At 36.3% G+C, this 15,059-nt stretch overlaps 5 protein-coding genes across 7 annotated transcripts in view; 1 reads left to right on the top strand and 4 right to left on the bottom strand.

Moving 5' to 3' along the window:
- LOC107673478 (sorting nexin-5-like) overlaps positions 1 to 1,302 on the bottom strand; it is a 10,630-nt gene extending 9,328 nt beyond the window's left edge. The window contains exon 1 of the mRNA XM_016467075.1: positions 1,149 to 1,302. Coding sequence (XP_016322561.1) covers positions 1,149 to 1,151 — 3 coding nt within the window. The 5' untranslated portion in view covers positions 1,152 to 1,302. The remainder of the gene's footprint in view (positions 1 to 1,148) is intronic.
- Positions 1,303 to 1,890: 588 nt separating this feature from the next.
- On the bottom strand, positions 1,891 to 5,733 carry LOC107673461 (coiled-coil domain-containing protein 174-like). The gene is made up of 11 exons (XM_016467058.1): positions 5,608 to 5,733; positions 5,309 to 5,413; positions 5,113 to 5,213; positions 4,333 to 4,391; positions 4,038 to 4,200; positions 3,852 to 3,947; positions 3,626 to 3,762; positions 3,400 to 3,494; positions 2,726 to 2,855; positions 2,447 to 2,605; positions 1,891 to 2,336 (listed from the first exon to the last, which is right to left on the bottom strand). The coding sequence occupies exons 1-11, from the start codon at positions 5,647 to 5,649 to the stop codon at positions 2,029 to 2,031; spliced, it is 1,395 nt and encodes a 464-aa protein (XP_016322544.1). The 5' UTR covers positions 5,650 to 5,733; the 3' UTR covers positions 1,891 to 2,028.
- Positions 5,734 to 6,498: 765 nt separating this feature from the next.
- Positions 6,499 to 7,528, top strand: ghrl (ghrelin/obestatin prepropeptide). Its single transcript, XM_016467079.1, has 5 exons — positions 6,499 to 6,519; positions 6,610 to 6,750; positions 6,881 to 6,961; positions 7,048 to 7,156; positions 7,407 to 7,528. Exons 2-5 carry the CDS (start codon positions 6,637 to 6,639, stop codon positions 7,412 to 7,414), a joined length of 312 nt encoding a protein of 103 aa, XP_016322565.1. The 5' UTR covers positions 6,499 to 6,519; positions 6,610 to 6,636; the 3' UTR covers positions 7,415 to 7,528.
- A 143-nt stretch (positions 7,529 to 7,671) lies between these two features.
- On the bottom strand, positions 7,672 to 12,027 carry LOC107673616 (putative deoxyribonuclease TATDN2). Of its 3 annotated transcripts, XM_016467278.1 has the most exons (8): positions 11,653 to 11,836; positions 11,088 to 11,392; positions 10,647 to 10,994; positions 10,304 to 10,433; positions 9,447 to 10,210; positions 9,235 to 9,362; positions 8,403 to 8,586; positions 7,672 to 8,294 (listed from the first exon to the last, which is right to left on the bottom strand). In XM_016467278.1, the coding sequence occupies exons 1-8, from the start codon at positions 11,678 to 11,680 to the stop codon at positions 8,154 to 8,156; spliced, it is 2,028 nt and encodes a 675-aa protein (XP_016322764.1). In that variant the 5' UTR covers positions 11,681 to 11,836; the 3' UTR covers positions 7,672 to 8,153. The 3 variants fall into 3 exon arrangements, with proteins under 3 accessions (XP_016322764.1, XP_016322763.1, XP_016322762.1); XM_016467277.1 differs by lacking the exon at positions 11,653 to 11,836 and adding an exon at positions 11,874 to 12,027 and having other exon boundaries at positions 9,447 to 10,433; XM_016467276.1 differs by having other exon boundaries at positions 9,447 to 10,433.
- Positions 12,028 to 13,384: 1,357 nt separating this feature from the next.
- The window catches only part of LOC107673464 (von Hippel-Lindau disease tumor suppressor-like), a 13,927-nt gene continuing 12,252 nt past the window's right edge, over positions 13,385 to 15,059 (bottom strand). The window contains exons 2-3 of the mRNA XM_016467061.1: positions 13,955 to 14,077; positions 13,385 to 13,840 (exon numbers count right to left, since the gene is read on the bottom strand). Of these exons, the coding sequence (XP_016322547.1) occupies positions 13,647 to 13,840; positions 13,955 to 14,077 (317 nt within the window). The 3' untranslated portion in view covers positions 13,385 to 13,646. The remainder of the gene's footprint in view (positions 13,841 to 13,954; positions 14,078 to 15,059) is intronic.

The following is a 15,059-nucleotide window of genomic DNA, read 5'->3' as shown; positions in this document are numbered from 1 at the left end:
TGTGTCCGTAAATCTTGCGTCAACTCTGTTACCGTACCATACTTTGCCTTTAAATTAGTGGAATTGTCTCCCACAACTATGTAAGATACAGGAAATGATGTCACTTTCCCTGACTGTTAAGATCTGAAGCACTGAAAAGTCTATGTGCTCTCTCTGAGTGTCAATTCTGTTACTTTACAATTCTGTTACTTAAAGGGTCAACTCTGTTTATGAACTATTTTCACAAAAAAACAATAAAATTGTTGTTTAAAATCCTATTAAACATTATTGATTTATTTTTGCACCCTTATAATATTTCAACAACATTTCTTCTTTTAACTGGATATTGTATATAATACATTTTCAGATGAAAAATATTTGCTCCAAGTGGACGGTTCTGTGAAGACATAGGTATTTTTTTAATTTTAAAGGTATGCATAGGTGAAATATTATATCAGTTTCAAGTGATGGAATGTAAGGACTGTTTGTCCAATGAAACAAGAAGGATTTTTCCTGGTATGATTTATTGTTATTTCTACACATTGGCTAATTTGTCCGTAACAGAGTTGACAAACAATACCATAAAGACATCTGGTTTTTTTTTTTAATTCAAAGTAAAATAAGGAAGTAACTAGTGTTTGGCAAGCACTGAATTATTAAAATTCAATATGTTTTCAAATAAGATACTGAAAAAATATCTGTTAGAGAAAAGTTTTTTTTCTTAACTTTCTGCAATGCCAAATGTATCTCCAAGTATAGAATCACCCTTATATCTCTTGAGGTAATAATAATAATAGAAAAGTTAACTTTCTTAACTTTCTGCAATGCCAAATGTATCTCCAAGTATAGAATCACCCTTATATCTCTTGAGGTAATAATAATAATAATAATATTCCATCATATTTGACAGTTTTAGTCATTTACTTACAGCAATGCATTATGAACTAACATTAACAATGACCAATAGCATATTTATAACTGATCATATATTCTAAAATATTGAAATACTAATGTAATTGATCATTAATAAATGCTGTAAAACTACATTTCATGATATCTAATGCATACATTAATATTAACAAATTTAACTCCGACTACAATCAGCAGATGGCTGAACAGCATGTTACTACATAGTCATGTGATAATCACAACCAGAAATAGTTACTTACCATCTTCCTTGCATTCAACTGGTTTAATCTTCAAAAGGAAAAAACAAAACAAAAAAACTGAAAAATGAGAAAACTAAAAGTAGATCGGTCTCTCAATATTTCATATGAACCATTTTACTGTCCTCTCTTCTTCACCTCAGTTTTCTACTCTATTTCCCTTCCTTCCTTGCTGTCTCTCAGGTCGATACAAAATGCGCACACGTACATTCCTGCTGAGACAGTATATCCTTCAGATCAAAGGTCACTCTGGTCCTGCGATTTGGATGTATGTGAAATTTTATCCAATAGTTTTTAATGTCCTCTTTCAAATGACATATGGAATAAACGCACACATTACATGTGAACAAAGTAACTTGTAAAGCAACTCATTACAAGCTACTGAGTAACTAAGAAGAGTTATACTGCAGTCAGGTGCAACTCATAAACTTTGTCCAGTGTTCATAACATGCAGAAACATGTTTAAGTTGCCTGGATTTCAAATAATTTAACAAAAAAAGGCAGTGACAAACACAATGAAACACTTCATTCGAACAGGAAAACTGAGTCTCAGCTTAGGTTAAATCATCTATCATGTTTGATTAACATAACATTTATGGACAAGAGTGACTTCTGTTCTTAGCAAGCTACTGAAAGAACTCGTGGCAAAATTTAATAATTATGGTTAAGAATGCTGTTGAATTTGGAACAATAGATAGTGATGGAATAAAAGATGCACAAAAATCAAACAAAAATCTTGTCATTCTTTATTCTAACTTTGCAATTCAGTTACATTTTAGTACAAAGTTTTACTGCCACTGCTGCTTAAGACTGACATGCATCCAGACTAACTGATGCAGCTTGCCAAGTCCCATAGTTTCCAGTGATTTTCAGACTTGCACTTTTACGTGGAGTGTTTGTAGTAAGATAACAGTTCGTCCAGACTCTGTGTTTGAGCAGTTTGTGGCTGAGAAGGTTGTGCATATGTGGGTATGTCAGAAGGTTGACTAGAGGTAGATATGTTCTCTGGGTCTCCTTCTGTGGATTTTTGGGATTCAGACCACTTGAAGGCAAGTTTTCCTTTGCTCTGCCCTTTGTCTGTGGCTCTGTTGTGACTGGCTCTAGTGTCATCTGCGTAATAAGCAGGAGGAGGAGCAAACTCTGAGTCTCGCTCCTCTCGACGACGACTGGTCCACTGACCCCAGGAGAACTCTGGAAAAGGAAATAAATCTTGTGCATCTTCAAAAAAGCAAATGTAAACACTAGAGCCAATTAAGAGGAAGAACGGAATATGGCATGCATTTATGTGCATGATCATTTACCTTTGCCTCTGTCCCACTCTCTTACGTGTGGAACGCCAGGTTTGGTGTCTTTTCTCTCTTGAATCTCTACTTCCACTTTCCGCACTGTTGGAGGGGCTGGAGGTCCAACCAAACCTTCATCATCATCATCTTCATCATTCTCAGCATCATCAACAGCAGCTACAACAGAACATCAGACATTATCCAAAAACAACCACATATGCCTTAGTAGAATTCATCACCAACACAAAGATACACATAAATAGCTATTAATTAAATAACTAATATTCAGCAACGCACCCTCTTCTTCATCTCCTGGCTCCAGCTTGCTTTTCTTCATCCTCCTCATCCTCACTTTAGCGAGTCGCGCTTCAAGCAGAGCTTTCCGCTTCTCCTTCAGTTGCTCACGTTTGTGGCGCTGATCTGTGGTCTGCAGAAAGAAAGAGAATTGTAAAAAGCTGATTTAGACTTTAGCTAGTAGAGAAGCTGAGGATATAGTGAGCTCACTAGTTGTATACTGCCTACATAGGCAGCAACCTAGCTGAAATGAACAAATATTGTTTTAAAACTTAAAAATAAATAAAAATGGATCAAATAATTAAAATTATCGTGATTCAAATTAATTAAAAAATATATATATTTTGTCAATTAGATAAATAATAAATACACTTTTTTGGGGGAGGGGTATTAAAATGCAAAAACAATAACTGACAATAACACTTTCTGAGTTTGTTCACAGAGCTTTTCAGAACCTGGGATGCACAATATATTGGTACCATATTAGTTATTGGTTAATATTCATTGTTTTTTATTTTGATTTACTGTACAGATTAGATGTACTGTATATCAGCTGATATTGAACATTTATTGGATACTGGAAGTCTTTGCTTCCTAAGCACACTTACAACACTTAAAATGCTGTCTAGCGAGGCAGCTCACTCTAATTTAGATTCCTTTAATTCTGTTGATCTGACCTGGTCTCTCAGCATGTCTAGAGTTTCTCTCTGTTTTCTTCGTTGGTCCTCGTCCTGGGCAAAAGCAAAATACCCAACACCCAGCTCTCTGGCCTCTGAAACAGACACAAAAAATCCATGTGAGACACTGTGAAGATGTAATTCAACACTCTCACAGAAGCACTAAGAATTTTTTCTATACAAAAGACAGATTTCAGTGCGTGTAGAGATCAATCTTCTCCATCACCTTGCTCTCTGATATTTTCAAAGTGAATGGGTCCAACAGGTTTCTTCATCTGCTCCTCTTCCTCTCTCTCCCACTGCTCTCTCTGCATGTCTCTCCTCATGTCATCGGATAACAGTGTCCTGTCAGCACCTGTCACCCTGCACACAATAAAATAGATATAGAATGAGCAGGAACAATGCCAATTTGTTACATACAAAAACAGCAAAGGTAAGAACAATAAATGTACCTCTTGTTCTGGAGTTCTTGGTCCATTTTCTGAAAATCTGGAAGGTCTCTCCTCAGACATCTTCGAGAGCGTCCTAATGCATCAACATAGTCCACCCTTAAAAAAAGAGAGCAAGAAACCCACAGCTGAGTTCAAATCATACTGCCTCTTCATCGAGTTTAAAACACATTTATAAACACATGGTACCATTCTTCATTTGCATTCTGTGGGGGTGGAACAGGGATGTTCACATCAGAGTCCTCTCCATCTCGGTCCCCTGCTACATTTGCAGTGCATGTCTGTGGTTCATTCCTCTGGTTGATGATCTTTTGGGTGAAGTCCACCAGGAAAAGACTTTCAGTCTCCTCATCTAAAGATAAAAAGAAATGCAGTCTACTTCAATATCGGTTCATTTTTTGTTACACAAAAAACACCCAAAGCAGAGGAAAAATGGTTTCTAGAAGTGAAATCTTTGCATGTAGGAATGCCAGCAAGCATATACCTGGGAAATCTCCTTTTGTCATCTGTTCATAAAGACGTGCCTTTTCCTCCAATTTTTGCCTGCAAAAGACAAAAATGCATCAAGAAAACATTAATATAATTATATTCCACAATTTGAACAATGAATGAGCTTTATAGTATGCTTAGATGTATCTGAATAATGAATTCTCTGTTAACATCATTATATTTTTAACATCATTTTAACATTTTATAATCAGTGTATAGTAAATATATTCCAAACAATGTTTTATAAAAAAAAAAAAATGTCATCATTGTATTGTGTTATATTATACTGTATATTACAGTTACATTACATTATATATCAGCACTCAAAACAGTAAGGTGTATAGTTTGCAATTATTATAATCATATTAATAAAAGGTATCTAGATGCAAATAAAAAGTTAAATAATATGTCCTCATTAGTATGAGTTCTTGTTTTTCCAATATGTGAATGTCAGACAGTCTGCATCAAATAAAATAATTTATGAAATATTATTTAAGGCAACAGGTTGTTATAGAAACAAAAGAAAAATAATTTGGACACTTAAGCCATGCTCATAAATGAAATTTATTGTATTACATTATCAAAACTATCAAACAAAGTGTCTTCTGCAAACATGCTACAAATTTTTACAGAATATCCAGTTTTAGGATTACCTGCATTGATATTTAGTTTTATTGATTTATATACCAACATTCATACATTTTACTTTTAGGGCAAGAGAAAATGAATTAATGAAGAGGATATAAAGAAACAGAATAATCTAGTACCCATTTACCTGGACTTATCTAGCGTGTTTTCTTCCTCTGCAGTTTGCTGAACGTCCCTCTGAGCTCGTGCATTGACTCCTTCATTCTGTTTGCTCCAGATATTGGGCTTCTATGAGCACATACACACATAATCAAACACAACAGGCGTTTTTATGTAAAAATTCAGTGATCATATCTAGCTGTCATTAACTGCCCGTGTCTTACTTTTACTTTTGTCTTAGACTTCTGTGCGACTCCGGCATCTTGTCCAAGTCGGTCGTGCTTAAATTGTTCCTGTTTCCGATATAATTCCGCTTTCAAATCAACCAGCTGAAATGTAAATAAAGTATTTGTTAGTTAAGAGATTTAAAAGGATCGAGCCATCTTTCCCAGTTTAAAAACAGCCTCACACACAATGCAAGTTTACTGTCAGCTGTCATGCTAAGCTAACTATAACACACTAACAAAACTAAAATGCTCATTCCTCTTGGTTAAAAGAGCACTTTAAGATACGAATTACTCACCGATGACGCTGTAACATTGTATGGTTTCTTCTTTTTATCCATATTAACTGTAGCTTTTTAGGTAAACCAGGCTAACACTGACATTCAGAGAACAAAACAGTGTATCTCTGTAAAGGACAAATGCAGTCTGCCATCTACTGTCTCGGAGGTCACACTACAATTTTTGAATTTTAACATGGCAATGTTGTACTTTTTTGTTAGTGAAAAATATAAAAACTACAAATTTACCGTCAAGTTGCTTTAAACTGCCATGCTCCACAACATGTACCATGTTAAATGTCCAAATATATGGCATTATGCTGGTATCCTGTCATAAAAAACCATGGTAATACTGATACATTTTTTGCTAGTGAAAAATATGAAAACCAAAACTAGCTTCAAACTAAAAACCTTTAACGATATTCTCAATACAGTGGTACTCTGTTACATCATTATTATTGATCAAAAGAAAATGAATTAAATACAAACCAGAACCATAAAAATAAATGTCAAATAAGTTTTTCACATTGGTACGATGACCATGTTGAAAAGAACATGCTGCCAACCATGTACAAAGGTGAGTCCACTTAAAAGTGTGTTCGCACCAAATAGGCCATGAGTTACAGTTACAGAGGAATTACCAGGTCAGTCAAATAAACCTGCTATGGCAATACTTCAGTGGTCTAGTAACACTAATATCTATTGACACAGCAGTGTACCACCATATGACTTTACTTGTCTGTTATCATCATATTCATATCACCCTAAGGGAAATCTCTCACACACATACAGTAACAATCAGGGATTTTTAGTTCTGTTTGTTTTCACAGTTACAGCTGTAGACTTTAATGCTAATTGTTAACCAAAGGCTATTATAAAAGTGAGAAGCAGATCTTAGTGTGCAGACCTACAGAAGCAGTTTGATCATTACAGGTGGGGTTGACTCTTATTGTTTACTATTTCTGTGCATTCAGCATATATTTGATACTTTTAAAGTGCAGCCATTAAGAGTGTTGTCTAAAACAGAACTAAACCAGGTGACTTCCCAGGATGCCTCTGCGTTGTCGTGCCAGCCACATGTTTCTGCTCTTATGTGCTCTTTCCTTGTGTGTTGAGTCCGTGAGCGGCGGCACCAGCTTCCTCAGTCCTACTCAGAAACCACAGGTGAGTGTATGTCTGTTGGATGTGTAATATGTTTGGAGTAAACCAATGTATGTCAAATAAAAAAATGGAGTATGTCAAAATTACATAAATTAATGCTAGAAGTTTGGCATCAAATGTGTCCAATTTTAAGGGTCGGAGGCCACCACGGGTGGGCAGAAGAGATGTTGCGGAGCCAGAGATCCCAGTGATTAAAGAGGATGACCAATTCATGGTAAAAAACTCAATGCAAGTGCGCTTTTGAATGGGATTTCAATCAGTTACTACTGAAGTCATAATTTGTTCTCCCTATTAATTTAGATGAGTGCTCCGTTCGAACTGTCTGTGTCTCTGAGCGGAGCTGAGTATGAGAAATATGGTCCTGTGCTGCAGAAGGTTCTGGTCGATCTTCTTAGCGATTACCCACTTGGTGAGTTCAACTCTTATTTTAAGAACAGATCCATACAAGTAACTATGAAAATGGCAAATGCAATAAAACAGCTAAAAATTCACTATGGAAAATGGTTTAATTTCCCAGTAAGTGTCTCAGATCCTTAAAGAACCCTGAAACTACAATTGCTTTCTGGCAGAGAATTCCTCAAGACAATATTTGTTGTCTTTAAATAATTTTAGTCTTCTGCAAAATTATTATATTAAATGTGTTCTTTTTCCCCCCTCAGAATTCTGACAAGAGCTACAAGTTCTACAAGATTCAACTCCTTATAAACCATTAAAAATGTTTGTAAAGTAGAAATTGTAATAATTTTCCAACACCACAATTTGACAAAATAAAGAATGACAAAAACAGACACAAAAAAATAATAATTTTTGCCTCTGGTTTCTCTTGTCCTTGCTCAATCACATCTGTTTCACATTTAATAAGGTCTGAAATAAAGAAGTCTTGTTCTTCTCAAAAAAATTATTTCATAAACCCACTCATGTTGCATATACAAGATCATTTATTCAATCTTCTTATTTAGACAAAAGTTGCATTTATATAAAACCAACAACTTGGTAAAAGCTATTTGTTGTGGGTTTTCACAATCTGTTTTACATTTTATTTTTGCATAAACTTTCATGTGATGGCATAAGGAAAAATGACTTCTAATATAAGGGAAGACACAAGCCGGCATTTTATGTCACTTATGTATTGCATGCAGATACACGACAAAAGAATCCTGAGAACAAAGAACCATTTTAAAACACAAAACTGAAGAGATATTAAAATGTATCGTTACTAACATTTTTAACAGATGTGAAATTCACTACAACACCTACAAAACTTAAGTATCAATGCTCATACACTTATTAGCACACACTTCAGTACATTCAAATATAAATCTTAACTTTTTTAGCAACACTAATCTGATGGCAGCTAGACTAAGATTGCAAGGACTTCAGTTGCTATAGTAACATGAAGTTTCCAATCACAGGCCGTATATATGTCTGGTGTTCTGCCGGACTGTTTGCAGTACTGTGGTTAGGCTCACTTCCTTCAGCAGACTAATCTCATGAAGCGTGTGTATGCCCATACCAGGATGAGCAAACCTGCATGTGGACTTAGGCACCTACAGAGAGAGGAATATTATGTGTATGTGTATATTAAAGAATGACAAGGCATGCACATATATGTAAGTGGAATCAAACAATGTGTGCCTAGTAAGATGCACCAATACCTGTCTGGGTAGGAAATATGGTGCATCTGTCTCTAATAAGATTCTGTCGAGTGGGATTTTCCTCACAGCGTCTCGAGCCTCTGCAGCGTGATGGTACGTCACCAGTCCAGTGAAACCCACACACAGGTTAGAGAATTCACTTAGGAATGGCTCAATCACAGAATAGCTGTTGGTAAAACAGTGTCTAACACACAATGACTCAAGTTAGTATTTTAAAATATATACATATTTATACATTTTATATATACATATACATACACACACACACACACACACACCTATATTTTTTGTGCTTAATATTTCTGTGAAAACTGTGATACCCAGAAAAAAAAAAAATAATGTTTTTATTCAGTAAAAGTGACAGACACTTTTAATTTTAAAACTAAATAAAAAAAAAAATTATAATAGGAATTCAGCTTCATCACAGGAATAAATTATATTTTAAAATATATAAAAACAGAAAACAGTAATTTTAAATTGCAATAATATTTCACAACACTATTGTTGCTTTTACTGTATTTTTGATTAAATAAATGTAGTCTTAAGCCTTCTTTTAAAACAGTAAAAAATCTTAAAGTTCTACTTCAAAATATATATTCAATCCAAAACATTTCATAAATTGTCTTAGGTTTACTAAATAATATATAAAGAAAATGTTGTCTATTTTTAAGACCATTTAAGACCACTACAATACAGTAAGGTGAAAATAAAATTGAAAAAAATTATATCATTTATTTTGAGTTTGGAGTTAAATATAAGCTGTGTTATTTTCTAAAAACAAAAATCTATGTAACATCAATTAAACCAGCAAGTGTGTTTTAGGAGCACTGACCTGTGTATTTTGTAATCCCAGGGGACACACTTCTTCATAATTTTCAGCACATCATCATCAGCATCACGGCAATGTATGACAAGAGGCTTCCCGAGAGCGACGGCCAACTGCAACTGCCGTTCAAACACCTTGACACACAAAGAAACTGTGAGAAATAATATATTTTAAATTGATATAAAAATATTTGGAAGTAATCATCCTGTCTGGCATACCTCTTTCTGCTTCCATGAGTCGGTGGAATTCTTATACGAGTAATCCAAACCGATCTCTCCGAATGCAATGGCCTTAGGGTGACGCATAGCACCCATGATGCTTTGCTCATAAGCGTGGTTATACTCCTTGGCAAAATGCGGGTGGCAACCAAAGGCTCCCCACACTTTCTCCTCTCCTAGTAGCCCTTCCCAGATAGCCTCTTTCTCTGTGATTCGTGGGTTGCAGAAGTCCGCGATGCAGCCCCTAAACTCCTTTGGGAAAGTACTTGCATACATGCTCCGAAACTTTCGGAAACTTCCCCGGAAACCCAACTTCCCATAGAGCATGTCAAGGTGACAGTGCGTGTCAATGAATCCTGCAGAATCTGCTTGTGAGTAGTTCAAATCTGACAGCCAGAGAGGCTCCGAGCCAAGAGACATCCTGCGAGTGGCACCGTCCCCAGCGAGGAGCATCGGTGAGGATGCATAAATATTTGATTCTGAAGTCCTGCGTGTAGTAAGATGCGAGTAATCCCAGTAACCAGGTGTATATGGGGCGGAGGCAAAGGTTCTGAGCCCGGGGAAAGCATCGACCAGTGGAGAAGAGCTGATGATAGACTCTTGTAATTTGAGGGACCGTCTGACTGTCCTACAAGGCGTGTAGTTCTTGGGTGGCTCGAGGTCAGAGGCTGTATTCTGAGGTGAATGCTCTGACAAAAGCTCCACACCCCTGGCTGGGACGGTTGGGAAACTGTTATCCACTTCTGACTCCGGTTTCCACAGAGCTTGAGGGAATGTTGAAGGCTTTAAAGCTGGTGATAAAGAGTAAGGATGGCATTCCAAAGCTGGAAGAGTGTCACTATAGTCCACAAACTCACATTCCTTTTTAAGCTCAGCTGTTTGTCGCCTCTTTGTTTTGAAAGACTCATCCTGTGAGAAAACTTCCACCTGCTCCGAGTCCTCAACATCTGACCAATCCGGTGATTCTGGACACTTTAGGATCACGCTCTGTACATAGAGACAAAGACAGTAGCAATTATAAATAGACATTTATAATTGTGCAAAATAGCCACGCTTTAAAACCAGCATTTATTTTTTTAAATAGAATTTTTTTGTCTTTACTGCTACTTTTGATCAATTTAATGCATTGCTGCTGAACAAACACATTGAATTTATAAAAAAAATATATATATAAATAAATAAAAAATCCTTATTCATTACCCTGGTGTCCAGCTTTATTTCTGTCCCATCATCTTCTGTGTCTATGAACTCCAGTGGAGGAGGCTTGCCATCTGTAGTCACGATCAGTTGTTCAATCTTCTCACTGAATGAGCAGCAGTCAAGCTCAGATGTGCTTTCCTCCTCAACTGCCTTTATAAGCTTGTCTGGGGTTTTCTTTGCAGATAGTCTTTTGGGCCCACCAATTGATGACGTTTTGTTTGCATTCCCCATCGCATCATTCAGCGCTTTGAGGAGAATGACTTTCTGCCCTCCTTCTAGGCTCCTGCATTTCTTTCCAGCAGAAGGAGGTGAAGGTCCAACAGAGGACTGTTGTCCTGAAACAGTGTCCTATATGTCACACACAAAACACAAATACAGTCAAATATTTGCAATTTTTAAATACAGACAGTACACAAATTTATAATTTATATTATTACTTACCTCACCAGGACTGGTTTTTTTCAACAGTGCTCTGTGGCATCCAGTCAGTTTTAAGCGTGCTTTGGGTGTACTGCGTGGGGTGCTGAGACACATGTTCTCCATGACGCCCAGTCCAGCTGACCCAGTAGATGTGTTCAGGCCAGGAGAGCCAACCTCTCTTATACCACCATCCTGATCATCTCCATCCCAGCATGTTGGCTGTGCCACACCCACACTGTTCTTCATGAGCTTTCTGGGGGAGTCCTTGGCCTTATTCAGCCATGTAAACTTAACCTTTTCCCTTTTGCGGTTCATCGTACTAAGACCTTGAGGAAAAAAAAAAAAGGAAATGTATACATAAAATACATAGATCAAAAATGAGAAACACAAACAGGTGCAGCCTTTTTAAGCCCTATTTGAGATGGATTTATTTGCAGGTTCTTTGAGAAAACGGAAAACAAGCCAAAACACTCTGTGTTTAAAAACTCCACGGTCCCTGCAGGTTAGCTAAAAATTTTAAAAACACATCGATGTCTTTTTAATTCTTGTATTTATTTTTATACATGAATAAAGAAAAAGCATAAACCTGTATACGATGTAAAACACGTTAACATGTATATTCAAAGAGCTATTAGTTAATTACACATGCTAATAATTAGCAAAAGCCTCATGTCTGGCCTAAAACTGTGACCCCACGCGTCAGAGCACATAACGACGATCACAGGAACGGTAAACAGTCTAAAAATGCGTAATAGTGTTGATTAAACACGATTCAGTCCAAGCAACGACAAAGTTAATATTACAAACCTTAAGGCCTGTACGGATGAAGAAAGTTCAGGTGGATCACGTGCGTATGTGATTAGCGATGCGTTGGTTCACTCCTGCCAACACTCAACATCTTACTGGACCCTAGGCCTAGACAGCATTGCATGGTGGTGAACGCTTAGTTTGAGACGTACCAAGTATGGAGTGTGCATATATCTAGCACGTATGCATGCTTTGAGGGGATGAGAAGAAAGGGAACGTTTAATTTGACTTACAAGTGCATTGTCGATTATAATTTTAGCTTTTTTTTAACGGGTGTATACAGTGGTCGAATTGTAAAAAAAAATGGGTTGGGTGTCCTGTGATTACAAATGATAACAAAATTTGTCTAATTTTTAAACACATTTTTATTTAACAAAAAACAAGCTTTATTAAATGAACTATGGTTTATGAGCTGTTTTCCTGACATTCAAAAGTTTTACCTTTTTTTTTGTGGGGACATTTGGTCTTTCCAATGTAAGATAGGTTGTTGATAAAGATAATACTTTGCTGAGTGTGTTTTTGTGCTGGTTTAGCTAGGCTTGTCTTGGATAAATATATGAAGAAAAATGTTTATTTTTTTATTTTAATAAATTATTAATTGTATCCTTCAATCAAACGATTCTTTTAAAATGGCAGATTCAATTAGAATCGAGGGACTTTGAATCGAAGCAAATGTTTATGAATGGAACATTGACTAATTGGCTCACTAGATTCATTCAGGAAAGTGTTGCTCTGAGACGCACAACAGGGGCCTGTTTTATAATACAAGTTGACCAAATAAGCCAGGTTTATTTCAGTCTGACTTATTGTCAGTTGATTTGGTTCAAAATAAGTCAGACTAACTGAAATAAGCGTGGCTTTGTTTGGAACTATTTCATTTGCAAAACAGGAAAAAAGACAAAATGTGTCTAAAATGTAACTCAATCTATTAACTGTTTGTTGAACTGCTGTATAAAATTAATTTAACATTGGCGATCTCAGACACGCACTGATCCTTGTTTGATATTACTTCACTATATAATATAAAGATAAAAACTCACACATGGATATTTTTCTTTCATTATTTGAATTATAGAGTCGTTCTAAGTTACTGCATTCTAATAGTCTTCATCATGCAATTAATGCTTTTGGACTCCAAGTCACTGACATACTTCATAATGTCAGCTAGCGTGAATTAGAACAGGGTCAGTGGCGTAGTGGACAGGCGATAACCTCCCCATGCTGCGTTGCATCGTATCATGTATCGACGATAGCCAGAGATATTGTCAAAAGCATCAAATATTGGCAATATTAAGAGCATTTGGCATTTCCAATTAATTATTAGCAACCATATAAATACATATTAATTACTAATAAATGCTGGCTTGATGCAAAAGTCATTAGTCTTATATAATTAGAATAGACACACAGACATAATTAAAAACATTTAGTAACATTTTTTTTTTGTTTTTATTTACAAAGATTTTTCCAAATATGAGGCTGAAAAAAAAAAAAAAAAAAAAAGAGTAAAAGTATAGAGAACTGTAATCAAAAAATATAATATTACAAGGCCTAACCACACACAGTCACACAAAATCTGCATTCTGCAGTCAGTGAAACCTAAAGATACCTATGTTTAAAGAGTCCATTTGCTTAAGAAAATATTCCTCCTGATCTGAGGTTTGGCAACACTGTATTTTACAGTGCCAGACTATACTGTCCATTCATGGTGATGGTACACAGGCTTTCTTAGTAAATATGCCCTTATTCACATTCATGTTAATGTTCATATTTTCATCTGTTTTGCTGTCCTCTGTTCTCCAGTAGCTTCTGTTCCACCCGCTGGCTAATGCGTCGTAGATCGGCATGAATGCTGGGTCTCTGAGCAAGGTCATCTTGTAGGCAGCGGGCGATCTCCAACTGACAGATATCTTCTCTGGGCACCAACCGCCTCACAACTTGCAGACAGCGATCTCGCAATGTCAACACTGGTAAACAAATATAAAAGTCAATTTTAGATGAACAAAAATTCACATTCGCAGTTCGATTGCTAATTTACAAAATGACTGAATTGGTTATCAGTCTGAAAGAAATATGTATACCAGGCAATGTGATGTTGGCAATTGAGACTTGTCCATTTTCAAGGGGGGCTGGCAAATACATCTCTTTATTGTTGACTACCATTGGATCGTCAGTTTCTGCATCCCGAAACATCCATGGATGTCCTGACAGAATCAGAAAAACAGATCATTGCACTACTTAAAGGGATAATTCATTGTGAAAATTCTGTCATTAATTACTCGTTCCAAACCAGTTACCCTCGTCAGTGACTTCTCTTATAAAACAGCATTTTTTTTAGGTGTAAACTCTAAAAATAGTTCAATCCAAAAGTATTGTTTAGTGTAAAACATGGTGAAGATTGGCAGATAGGCTGTCGATTCATTAAATAAGCCGTTTCCTCTAAAAAGCTGTTTATTCAGCATAGTGAAGCCTCTCCTCCATTGACATCCATTAAAAAAAAAAAAAACAGCCTCTGGTCTCCTTTCCCATGTACTGCCAGACCGGAAGCATTAGCATTAGCTGTTACGCTTTTCGGGCTAATGGTTGCCGGCTTGCCTTCTAGTGGCTTTGGTAAAATGGAACACTCAATATGGCCGCTCTATCGAACGAAACCCTAGCTGCGTCCCAATTCGCATACTATCCGTCCTAAATAGTATTCAAAATTAGAATTAGTATGTCCCAAATCGTAGTATGTTGAAATGAGTATTCCAAAAGTACCCGGATGGTTTACTGCTTCCGGTAGAAATTCGAAGTGCAGATCCGTGCATACTCTAACGGCTAATATTTCCCACAACACATTGCGCAGTGGACGAGGATTCGATTAGAACTACAAACACGCATGAAAAGTGGTAAAAAAAACTACAAACATGATATGCGAGACCGAAAGACAGGCAGAGAAAGGGGTTTGAGTGATAAATAATCAATATCTAACCTCTTGAAAAAGTATTTATTTAAAGGCACAATATGTAAGATTTTTTATTAAAATATCCAAAAACCACTAGAACAGTGTTACATATTTTGCTGACTTGTGTGCTTACATTATCCCAAATGTTTCGAAGAATGTTTAACTCCAGAGAAATAAGCAATTTTAACTAGTGACACGGAGCGTGTCCATAGTGTCATTGTGTCGCCTGCCAATGACGTCAT

The sequence above is a fragment of the Sinocyclocheilus anshuiensis genome, unplaced genomic scaffold (assembly GCF_001515605.1).
Source record: "Sinocyclocheilus anshuiensis isolate Anshui unplaced genomic scaffold, SAMN03320099.WGS_v1.1 scaffold44, whole genome shotgun sequence".
Lineage (NCBI taxonomy): Eukaryota > Metazoa > Chordata > Actinopteri > Cypriniformes > Cyprinidae > Sinocyclocheilus > Sinocyclocheilus anshuiensis.
The sequence above is the reverse complement of the archived record's forward strand: the minus strand, read 5'-3'. Positions and strand labels throughout refer to the sequence as shown.